Source organism: Apis cerana, linkage group LG6, assembly GCF_029169275.1.
Source record: "Apis cerana isolate GH-2021 linkage group LG6, AcerK_1.0, whole genome shotgun sequence".
Classification (NCBI taxonomy): domain Eukaryota; kingdom Metazoa; phylum Arthropoda; class Insecta; order Hymenoptera; family Apidae; genus Apis; species Apis cerana.
The window spans coordinates 12097750-12110208 of NC_083857.1; the positions used below are offsets into that span (position 1 = coordinate 12097750).

At 20.8% G+C, this 12459-nt stretch overlaps 2 protein-coding genes and 1 long non-coding RNA gene across 5 annotated transcripts; 2 read left to right on the forward strand and 1 right to left on the reverse strand.

Moving 5' to 3' along the window:
• The first annotated feature begins 117 nt into the window (after positions 1 to 117).
• Positions 118 to 8229, forward strand: LOC108003865 (sialin). 2 transcript variants are annotated; one of them, XM_017066407.3, is made up of 7 exons: positions 118 to 3160; positions 4061 to 4284; positions 4889 to 5125; positions 5190 to 5277; positions 5337 to 5557; positions 5636 to 6166; positions 6284 to 8229. In XM_017066407.3, the coding sequence occupies exons 1-7, from the start codon at positions 3091 to 3093 to the stop codon at positions 6404 to 6406; spliced, it is 1494 nt and encodes a 497-aa protein (XP_016921896.1). In that variant the 5' UTR covers positions 118 to 3090; the 3' UTR covers positions 6407 to 8229. The 2 variants fall into 2 exon arrangements, with proteins under 2 accessions (XP_016921896.1, XP_061932350.1); XM_062076366.1 differs by lacking the exon at positions 118 to 3160 and adding an exon at positions 3255 to 3454.
• On the reverse strand, positions 7585 to 12352 carry LOC107994180 (uncharacterized). 2 transcript variants are annotated; one of them, XM_017050968.3, is made up of 10 exons: positions 11930 to 12350; positions 11495 to 11716; positions 10722 to 11218; positions 10456 to 10630; positions 10056 to 10391; positions 9778 to 9983; positions 9331 to 9577; positions 9026 to 9256; positions 8702 to 8953; positions 7585 to 8634 (listed from the first exon to the last, which is right to left on the reverse strand). In XM_017050968.3, exons 1-10 carry the CDS (start codon positions 12029 to 12031, stop codon positions 8407 to 8409), a joined length of 2496 nt encoding a protein of 831 aa, XP_016906457.1. In that variant the 5' UTR covers positions 12032 to 12350; the 3' UTR covers positions 7585 to 8406. The 2 variants fall into 2 exon arrangements, with proteins under 2 accessions (XP_016906457.1, XP_061932344.1); XM_062076360.1 differs by lacking the exon at positions 7585 to 8634 and having other exon boundaries at positions 8838 to 8970; positions 11930 to 12352.
• LOC133666276 (uncharacterized) lies at positions 10590 to 12216 on the forward strand. The gene is made up of 3 exons (XR_009830215.1): positions 10590 to 10730; positions 10828 to 10967; positions 11086 to 12216. It is a non-coding gene; the product is annotated as an uncharacterized LOC133666276 (long non-coding RNA).
• Positions 12353 to 12459: the final 107 nt, after the last annotated feature.

Genomic DNA, 12459 nt, shown 5'->3' on the forward strand with positions numbered 1-12459 from the left:
CATTAAATATAACATTAATATTAAAATATATTAATTTAGAAAAATAAATTTTACCTAGCATATTTTATGCAAAATAAAATCTTGTATATTAATACAAGATCTGAGACTTATTGTCATTTATTAAATATTTTACTAATTAATTATGTCAATCTATTTCTGGATTTTTTCTAATAATTTTTTATTGAATTAATTAAACATGAAATAATTAAAAATTAGGTTTATCATATTTCCTGTGATTTTTTAGAATACTATAATAATTCTTTTTTTATTAGATTTTAATTTTTTGTTTTCAAGAAAATATAAATGAATTTAAAATTGTTAACTTTAATTATTTTATGTATCCAATTTTATTATTTTAATGAATTATTTATTTTATTTACCAAAGAAAATACATTATAAAATAATAAAATATACATTATTATGGTATGATGTTCCTTTCATCATACTATATCTATGTATTTGTATATAGATATTTGAAATAGTATTAGATTAGCATTAGTTATTAATTATTCTTTAATTAATTAATATTGATCAATTAATTAACTAATTAATATTGATTATTATTTATATATAATTAAAAAATAGCCAATTTATAAAATTTTTAATATTATTATATTAAAAAAATACCAGTTTTTAATGTTAAAAGCAATTGTTATATTGAGTTAAGTGGAACATTTTTATTCTATTTTTTAAATATTATTTTATTTTTTAATGAATCAATATATAGTTTTACATTAAAATTTTTTTTTTATTTGTTTTCTATCTACATTTTTTTTATTTATGTTCTCTTATTAATATAATATATATAAACAAGTGAAATAATTTAAATTTATATTTATTTTTATTTATTTTCCATATAACTCAATAAAAATTAATGATTATTACTTATTTCTAATTATATATTTGAATGATAAATACTTTACTATATTAATTGATCAAAGTAATCATGTATGAATTAAGAATTCTATTATATAAGGATAAATTATAAAGTATTTTTTTCTTAAAATGCAAAAATTTTAATTATTGTTTTTAATATTATCAATTAAAATTTATGCGTTATATTATAGAAATATTATTGGATAAATCACAAATTAAATGTAATTATTTTATTTTATTTATTTATATGTAAAATAAGAATAATGAAATGTTATAAATTTATAAATTTATAAGTGCTGTGGTATTAGGTATTAAAAGTTTATAATTTCAATTTATTTATATTATTTTATTATATATAAATAATATTTTGTTTATAATATATAATATATTAAATATGTGACATGAAATATAAAACAGTACTTAAATGATTATTATAAAATAATTCAGTATATTTATTTTCTGCAATTTATTTTTTTTTTTAATTTGAAAATTATTAAATATAAAAAAATTTATAATTTATAATATAATTTTTAATTATTATAATTATGTATATAATATTTAATAAAAAAAAATCAGTATATGTAGATATTTCACACATATGTATACATATGTATATTATATTATATTTAAGAAAAATAATATACTTATATGTAATTTTAAATATTTTGAATTTAGAAATAATAAAAAATTTATTATTTAGGAAAGACAAAATTTTTACAATATTAGAAATTACAATACATAATAGTATATTATTCTTATTGCAGGGTATTAATTATTTGTATAATTAATATAATTATAATTTATATTTATATATTTTTCATGTTTATAAAATTCCAATAAATAAGAAAAATTACTAACTAAGTAGTGAAATGATATAATAATAGAATAGTATTATGCCAAACAACATAATTTTTAAAAATTAGAGTTCACATAATTATAAAATGTATGAAAAAAATTTATTAAATATTATATATAATTGTTAATCTTAGCTAACGAAAATAGCATTAAACATAAACTTTTTTAATCTTTCATTATTGGAATGGAAATTGCAATTTACTAAAATTCTTGTATATGTTTTTCATGAATTAATATTATCGTTGAAATTCTTGAATTGTGATTGATCTTCATATTTTTTTATATTTTTTCAAATATTCTAAATACACATGCTGTCATAGTAATCTTGAAGCATAACAATTAATAAGAAAAATGTGATTATATTATAATCAGTACTATTTTTTTTTTGAAGAAAAATATCTATTAATTTTAGTTAATTTATAAAATTACTGGATTTATAATTATTATTGCAATATTATATTTTGCATATAAACAATTATTTTAATTAAATTATAAATAATTTTTTTTATAAAATTCTGAACAATTTAATAAATTCTTTCTATTATATATCCTATAATAATATATGTTAATTTATCTTATAATGAAATCAAATAGAAAAAATAAGTTTATTTCAATAATTGAATATAATAAAATATTACAATCATATCAACATCATTTATAAAATAATTCTTTTTATCTAATTTTCTCTGAAGTATATATAATAAATTTTATTAAATAATTTAATATCAATAATGCGATTTATATAATAAGTATTATAGATAATAAATTAAGTTATTGTAGATAATAAGTTACTTACGTAATCAATTTTTTCTATTGCAGTTACAAAAATTTATTGTAATTTTGTAGTTGTACAAAATACATTGCAATATATAGATAAAATTATATTTTATTTACTAAAATATAGCAAAATTTACAATTTTTATACAATATAATTTTATTACAATTGAATACATTTTAACATCTAACATAATAATTACATTTTAATTTATATTTTAATTAATTTTATTAAGCATGAAAAGTTTTACAAAAGGAAAGCGCTTGCGCAAGTATCATATAAGTAAATACTTATATACAATCTAGTTTAAGTATGTATGTATTAAGTATGTATGTATTAAATGACGTGAGCGCGCAGCAATTCGCGCCAGCGATGATGACAGCAGACGACAATTTACTTGATACGCATCATATCACTGTTAAAATTTTACACAATTTCATTATTAAATTACATATCATTCTGCTATCATATCAATGCTATAAATGAAAAAAAACATAATTATATATAAATAAAATATATCTTTAATGGTTAAAATTTGACAAATTCTTTGTGAAAGTATTAAGTGTTAAAAAAAAGCGCACAACATGGAAGTATTAGATCCCAGTATCTCGAGAGATGATCAGCCTTTGTGTGTTAATGATTTTTTGGAAAAAGGTATGTTTTTAATATTTTACTATTATATTAATTGTACAATTTATTTTCATTTATATATAAATATTTTTTTTTAATGAGTATGTTTATATTATTGTATTTTGAAGATATTTAAGATTTCCAAAGACCTCGTAGCGTGGGAAGGCATTGTTTGGAAACAAAGAATTGATAGGGTGGCACATAAATTATTCGTCTGTAAATACTGTCAGCTGTCAAGCAATTTTTAAATGTTATTTTATGTGGATCATAGATCGGATATTCTGAAAACTTTTTAATGATTATTTTTCTTTTAAGAATGTATGTTATGATTATGCTTTAAATTTTTATTTATTTTTAATATATTTATAATATATAAATAAAAATTTTGCAATTAAGTATACAAATATACTAAAAACACATAATAACAAATGTCAAGAAAGAGAAAGAATCAAAAATTTTATAAAAAATTATCAGAAGATATACCAGGTTAACTCAAAATAGCATTATAATTGTTAAAAATTAAGTTAAATTTTACTATTTAAAATAGAATACAGAAAAGGATATTTAAATCTTAAATATTTGAAAAATTTAATTCTACAAGTTTGTTAGCATTCATAAATTTCTAAATATTTTAATATAAACATATATTATTTAATATTAAAAAATATATATATTATATAAATATATATAATATTATAATTTTAATCATATTTTAAAAAAGAAAGAAAGTTATATTATGTAAAAATTGAATTAACAGTTACAAAAAAAGATAATGATTAAAATATTATATAGATTTTAAAATTTATTTAGATTTTTAAATTTAAAATAATTAAGAATTTATGAAAAAATATAAATTTTGTATATTTTCAATTATCAAATAATCAAAATCTTAATAAATTTAATTATATAAAATTTTATTTTTAGTTACTACACCAGATATTCCACCTGATACAAAATCATGCATAAAAGCAAGGCATACATTAGGTTTTTTAGGATTTCTAGGATTTGCACTTGTGTATGCCATGAGAGTGAATTTATCTGTGGCTATTGTTTCAATGGTTAATCAAACAGCAGTACCACATAATGATGATAATGATACCACAGATGTTTGTCCTAAAGAAAAACCAATTAATGGAACATTTATACCAGTAAGTTTATTTAATAAATTTATTGGTTTATAACTTTAATTAAAAAATTATTTTTAGCTAGTATTTTAATATGTTACAATATTTTTTTATTTATATTAATCATATTTTTAATATTATTCATATCAAATATATTTTTAACATAGTATTTAAACATATATTCTATATATATAATATAAATAATAATATATATAATATAATAAAATTAAATGATTATTAAATAAGTACTAAGTTATAATTTGATATATTCTATATATGTAATATGTATAATATTCTATATACATAATACTGATGCAAATCAAATGTTAACATTAGTTTTGCCTTTATCATCATATTATTCATACAAACTTATCATTTTTAGTATGACCTAAACAGATCAACATGTTTTTTAACGCCTACATTTTTTGCTTTTATCTTATTATGTACTATATTCTTTAAATATTTTGTCAAGATATTTTAATATTATATGTTTCTAATATATTTTGAAAATAATATTTTAATTTATAAAAATTTTATAAGAATCTAATATAAACAAAATTAATTTTGAATTTTAAAAAAGAAAGTTGATAATTGCAATTATGTTAAAAAGTAATATAAATTTTCAAAGAGTGCAGGAGAATTTAATTGGGATGAAAAAATACAAGGTATTATATTGGGTGCTTTTTTCATTGGTTATGTAACTACAAATGTTCCTGGTGGTAGAATGGCGGAAAAATTTGGTGGAAAACTCATATATGGATTAGGAGTATTTCTGACTGCTGTATTGACTGTAATTAGTCCTTTTGCAGCTTATTTAGGATTGATACCATTCTTAGCTGTACGGGTAGCAGAAGGATTTACAGAGGTAACTATATTATAAATTAATACATTTGAAAAACTTAAAAATTTTGTTTTTTTTTTATAAATAGGGTGTTACATTCCCTGCAATGCATAGCATGTTAGCATGCTGGGTACCTCCTTTAGAAAGAAGCAAATTTGCTGCTGTAGTATATGCAGGTAATTATTTCTTTTTTTATTATATAATAAATTTGATTTATCATATTTGTTTTATGTAGGTGCAAATTTTGGAACTGTCATATCTTTACCAGTAAGTGGATGGCTTTGTTCATTAGAATTTTGGGGTGGATGGCCTCTTGCATTTTATTTATTTGGAGGGCTTGGTATTATATGGTATGCATTTTGGCTAATTTTTGTGTTTGATACACCTGCACAACATACAAAAATTGATCCTTTAGAAAGAGCATATATTGAAGCTACTGTAGAAAAGAAGGATGAGGTTTATTTCAATTTTAATAAATTAAATTTATACTTTTATTATAATGGATAAAATTTAAATTAATATATTTTATAACAGGAGAATGATACAGGAGTTCCTTGGTTATCAATATTTACATCATTGCCCATGTGGGCTATAGCTATTACACAATGTGGACAATCATGGGCATTTTATACACTTTTGACAGAATTACCAACATATATGGATAAAATTTTGCATTTCGATGTACAACAGGATGCATTCTTTTCAGCACTGCCTTATTTAAGTTCTTGGTTAGTCGGTCTCGGTATTTCAAGTTTCGCAGATGCTCTCCTTGCCCGTCAGCTTTTATCTCCTTTAACATCGTTCAAGTTATGGAACACAGTGGCTTCATTAGGACCCAGTCTCAGTTTTATTGGTGCTATTTGGGCTGAATGTGATCGTATGATGGTTATGATGATGCTTGCTGGATTAGGATCTCTACAAGGTGCAGTTTATGCAGGAAATCAAATGAATCATATTGCATTAGCACCTCGATTTGCGGGAACTCTTTATGGACTTACAAATGCTGCTGCAAATGCTTGTGGATTTTTAGCTCCATATGTTATTGGAATGATTGTTCAAGGACATGTTAGTATAAGTATATGTGATTATATATTTATATATTTTTGTGTTATAAAAATATTAAATTTATTATATATATTATATATATATTTGATTTATATGTATATTTGATATGTATTACAGGAAACATTGGCACGTTGGCATACAGTATTCTGGTTAGCAGCAGGAATAAACATGGCAACTAATTGTTTTTATTTAATTTTTGCATCTGCCACAGAACAACCATGGAGTAGAGGTAGTAGTTGATGACAAAATTTCGTTACACACGAAATATTTAATATGGAAAATAATTTATCATTGGATCGAATTGCGCTTAGTTCATTTTAGTTAATTTTTATAATATTGACTGCTTCTGTCATTTAGGCACAAAGTTTTTTTTTTAATTTCAAGTTTGATATATTAATAATTTCTTATTGAATGAAATATTTCAATCAATGAGTTATTATATTATTTTGGCAAAATAATATATTACATTAGCTAAATTAGTAATTAGTAAAAATTTATTTGCATCAGTATTAAATATTATATTAATGAAGTTCAAATATTGAACTTTGTGTATCATTCCAATGAAACTGTTCACATGACAATATGACTTTTAAAGCTTTTATTTTTGATTTTTAATTTAATATAATAATAACTAGGTTTAAAAAAAAATGGATATAATCTAAAATTTATTTCTAATTTAGAAATAATTTAATTTATTTTAATCTCATCAAAAAATGTAAATTATCAAAATATTTTTTATATTTATAAAATGAAAAATATTGAAGAGTCTATATTCTTGTTTATATGTAAGAGTTTTATATGTACATAAAAACAATCATTCATTTAAAATGATTGATATAGAGAATATATGATATAGAACAGGATTTAATAATTTTTAAATGGATAATTGAATTTTTATTTTATAATTAAAAAAATGATAAACATGCACAACTTTTGTGCAATCAAAATGCAAGATGTAAATTGTCTTTATATTTCTTATGATAGTGTAATGATAAAATGATTTATAAATAAAAAAATTTATAAATAAAAAACAAATTTCGATATGAAAATTATAAAAATATTAACAAAAATAATATTATATCTATAATAAAATCTTCTATATTAAGAATACAAAAAGCTTTATAAAGATAATTTTTATAATTAGATTTATTAGTAAAATTTATTAGTAAAATAATAAATATAATTAAAAAATTGTTGTGTCTGAATACGAATATAATTAGGATTACATAGAGATCAAAGCAGTATAAATTATTATAAAGAATTTTAGTTCACTGAATTAAATTAAATTGAAAAAGTTTGAGATATTAAATATTGATCTTTATTTCCTTAAATGTATCATTGCAATTTGATTACTTCGATATATATAGATGAAAATTTATAAAACGGAGAAATGGACAGAATATTTTTGATATTCTAAATTGTTTTTATCTATTTTATTGGATTTTAAATTATATATAATTATAATGTAATCCTAATCTAATTCTTATGACACGATAAGATAATAATATAGTAATTTAGACATTGTTATTTTCTTTACAAAAATTAATAAAATTTAAAGTAAATCATAAATATATTTATTTATACATAAAATGTCATAAAAAAAATAATTATTGCAAATAATTTTTGATATAAAATACTATGTTACTATGTATCATATTGTAACTAGTTTTGTAATACATATAAATTAATTATAGAAATTATTCGATAAAAATGTTTACACAAATAATATTTAATTAAAAAAGAAAAGTAAAAAATTTATACAAAATTTGTTCATATTTGATATGCATGTAATGATTATTATATCATATTTGACAAGCAAAAAAAAAAAAAAAAAAGCAACAATAACTATTTAATTTATATAAGCATTAATTTTTGTATTTTTAGTTTTAATTATTTTTCACGTCAAAAATAAAATGATTAATGCATGCATTATGATAATTCATGTTAAAAATGAATGAAAAATATCTTACTTTTTGAATTTTACAGATATACACACACACATATAGAAATGTAAAATATTTAAATAATGATAATAAAGAACAAAATTATATTTACAAAATAAATTATGCAATCTAGTTGGTCCTTAATGTATATGTGCATGTATGTTATTTATTTTTCAATTACTTATTAAAAATGTAAGAAAAAAGTATAACAAAATTTTAAATAACAAAATTTTTTTAAAATTACTATCAAATTGTTTGATAATTTGAAAATGAATTTTATAATATAAAAATATAATATTAGCTTGTGCTTAAATCTTCTTTTTTTTTAGCAGTAAGTTCAAAAATCATATCTCGCATGCGACTTAAATCCATCAATTCTGCTTTCATTTTTTTAATTGTTTCCTCCTTTTCAGCAATATTCTTTTCATATGTATTTACTAATTGTGATAATTGTTGAGTTTCTTGTTTGAGTGCAGATATATCTTTTTGATTCGATTGAATTTCCGCAGTTTTTAGTTCTATTACCTATTTGATATTGAATATGTTATATATTAGCAATTCTATTATAAGAATCAAATCTTTATGAACATACCTGATCTTTTTTATTTAATTGATCTTGCATTTTAAGAAGTAATTTACTTAATTCATGATTTTTATTAGTCATTTCTGTAGTTTTTGCATCTGCATTTGAACATTCAACTTCCAATTCCTTTATTTTTTTAGTTAATATTTCAATTCTATTAATACTACTTTCTAATTCATGTTTATGTTGCACAAGCACTACATTTAAATGATCAATATTAGCAGATTTTTCTGTTACTATCTTTTTTAAACCTTCGATTTCCTATGAACATAATTTTTCTATTTTGAAGTTTTAATTTAAATTTTTATTTTATAAATTCATTATGATATTAACCTGTTTTTTTATAGCAACTGCTTTTTTACTTTGCTCTTCTGCTTCAGCAAGTTTTACAGTTAATGTAGATTTTACTCCTTCTAAACATTGTTGTGTGTCAAATAGCATTTGATGTAAACGGCTTGATTCAGCTACTACTTGTGCCAATCTATGCTGTAAACTGGTTCCATGATTACTTGCTGCTTCTAAACTAGATTGCATAGCCCGTTCTGCATGTCTCATAGCTGCTAACTTTTATTTTATAAAAATATAAAATTATTTATTATTTTATGCTTATAATAAAATATATTATAACAAAAATATACCTTATATTCATATAATTCCATTACTGCTGATGTAGTAATATCATTGATTTGATTTGATTCATAAGTTCTTTTCAATTTTGCTAAAAATGCATCAAGCCGTTCTTCTTGTGCGAAAGAAAACAGTGGAGCCATTTCATTATTTGCATTTATAGTCATTTTACTTCCAATATTTGTTACCATTCCAGGAGTACTTTGTACCAATATCAAAGGCTCCAGTTGCTTCATACAAAGCGCCACCGCGGAAACACTTGTCACACAAAAACATGGGATACAATTTGCGTGTGATAGTGAATTTGTCTAGAGTTGTCATCAATAAAAATTAAAATAATATGTTGCTAAAGTATTTAATTTTAATAGTGAAGACAGAGTAATGTTTTATTTGAGTGACAGTATCTGTTAAAATCTTTGTGCTTTGATAAGTGATTAAAAAGTATGGTAGAAACTTACCATTCCTGAGGAAATCCTACAGTAGATGTCAATTGTAGGACTTTTTGTTTAACATCTGCATCACCAATAAATAATGCATGAGCCATAATCATTTGAATTTGTTTTTTTCTAAGCAACTCAGAATATAATGTTAACCAATTTGAATTATGAGCTGCTAAATCAGCAGTCAATGCTAATGCATGAATACATAAACTTGTAGTAGGATTCTAGAAAACATAATACCATATTATGTTTATTAAAAAATTATAGTTATAATTTAAGAATTAAAAATTTAATACTTGAATAAAATTCCCTGGCCAATCATTAGTTGCGTATGTTTCAGAATCTAACATTGCACTTAATAATTTACGTATCATTTGTTCATTCAAGGACTGCATTACTTTTGTCCTTAGTGTAGAAGTTTTAACCATTTCTTGAAATAATTGCATTAATTCTGCTAATTTTATTTCTCTTTCTAAAGTTAATTCACATTTTTCCTGAACTTCATCATTTTCTGAATTTATTATAAGCATTAAAACAGAAGCATCTAATTCTGCTAAGACCTCAGAGGATGATTTAGTGCGTCGTGCATCAATTACAGTAACTCTTATCAAAGCTAATGCTTTAGAACATACCTAATTTAGAAATAATTATTACAATCTATAATAATTCTTATCTTTATTTCAAATGAAAATATACCTGTTCTACAGGAACCCAGGTCATAGCAGTTTTTACACATAAAGGATACAAAGACACTAAAGCAGATAATTTTAATTTTACTAGAGATGATAAAAATTCCATCATGAGAGCAACACATTCAGGATCTGCATTATCTTCTAATGTAGCCAATACATTTTCTACATCTCTGTCATAACTAATTAACACAATAAAAAAATGAAATGAAATTATTGAATGAAATATTTTATATCAAATAATATTGAATTGAAAATTATAAAATAACTTACTGTGAATATGTAAGTAATACAGCATGAGAATGCTCATTTTGTCCAACATCATCAAAAAAGTCTATAATGTGTTTTAGCAATAAAACATCTTTTTGTTTCATTGCAGTAATAAGACTGCTGAATGTGACAGCAGCAAAATCCAAAATATATTTTTCTGAAATATTTGTATTTGTATGTTCTAATATAATTAATAGTTTACAACATTGTACACTCGTATTAACATTACAATGTTGCAATTTTAACAAAGTACGTATAAATGCTTTTGTATCAATTGTTCTCATTAGTACATATACAGCTGGAAGATTTTTATAACAAAGATTCACTAATACACCTAATGAAAGTGCAATAATATTTTCTTCTTTAGATTGTGTCACCCATTGTGTTAATATTGATATCAAATAAGGTAAATGAGCTTCTTGCCATGAAATTTTTATACCATATGTTAATTCTTGAAGTAATTTTAATACTCGTATTCTTTTTTCACTTGTTAAATTTGCCTATAAAATTATTATACAAAAATATATTATATAAATATTAAGATATTAATATGTTTAAAATTTTGATGTTTTATATTAGAATTTCATAAAATAAAATATTTAAAATATAAAAATTAAAAAAAATTTAATATTTCTAATTATTGAAATAAAAAAATTTTATAAATGAAAAATATGAACCTCAAATAAAAAAAATAAAATAAATATATTTCTATATTTTCTATTATATTATTGTATTATATTTCATTTATCATTTAATATATAAATAAAAATATATACCTCTAATAATCTTGCCAATATAGGTGCAAATTTATATGTATGAATAAGAGCTTGTCTTGCTGCAGCATTGCGACAAGCATTTTGTAAAACATCAACAGTACTCCAAATTAAAGTAGTTCTAGATACTAAAGAATTCATAAGCTCATGCAAACTAACATAAAATTCTGCTGCTATGCTGGTTCCAGGATCAAAGATACTCAAATCTAATGATGTGCTTATTACCTTTCAAATAAATTTTGTAAAAAAATATTTTACATTAATTAAATCTTTTTGTTCCAATATTTTATGTAATATTAAATATATTAAAATATTTTATCAAAATTATTAAAATTTACTATTTTATTTAATAATTAAAATTTATTTTTATCATACAGATTAGAAATATGAAAAACAGAATTTTAAAATTTAAAATAATAATTTATAATAATTACTTACACCAAGATTTCTTTGTAAAATTGAAGCTGTTGTTTCACTAGGATGTTTAGTATATTCCAAAACCGCCGATATAAATGTTCTTATATGTTGATACTTGTCCATTGTATTTAATTTAATTTAATAATTGTATAATTTTGAATTTTAATATAAATCTAATTAACATTAAAATTGACAAAAAAAGGAAATTTTTATATGTAAATTACAAATATAATTTTAATTTATTATCTTATCAATGAAATATTTTATAAAATAAAATAATGTATATATGTATACATATGCAATGTAAATAATTCTTATTCGTACATCCCAAAAATATTAAGCATACACGTTTTTTTGACACATATAAACACATTCACAAAGTTATAAATAAGAAATAGCATTTCACGAAAAACCAGTATTTGGCGGCCATTTCTAAACTTTATATTCAAAATTAACCAATTATATGAGAGTTAATCAGAGTAGCTAATAGTTATATATAAAATTCCTATACTTATATTTTTTATTTAAAAATTTATTAATATTATAATTAA

Coding starts and splice junctions, on each gene's coding strand:
- LOC108003865 (XM_017066407.3), top strand. CDS start 3,091: ATGGAAGTATTAGATCCCAGTATCTCGAGAGATGATCAGCCTTTGTGT. Junction 5,126..5,189: donor TAGCAGAAGGATTTACAGAG/GTAACTATATTA, acceptor TTTTATAAATAG/GGTGTTACATTCCCTGCAAT. Junction 6,167..6,283: donor GAATGATTGTTCAAGGACAT/GTTAGTATAAGT, acceptor TATGTATTACAG/GAAACATTGGCACGTTGGCA.
- LOC107994180 (XM_017050968.3), bottom strand. CDS start 12,031: ATGGACAAGTATCAACATATAAGAACATTTATATCGGCGGTTTTGGAA. Junction 11,717..11,929: donor TTTTACAAAGAAATCTTGGT/GTAAGTAATTAT, acceptor TTTATTTGAAAG/GTAATAAGCACATCATTAGA. Junction 11,219..11,494: donor TATTGGCAAGATTATTAGAG/GTATATATTTTT, acceptor ATAATTTTATAG/GCAAATTTAACAAGTGAAAA.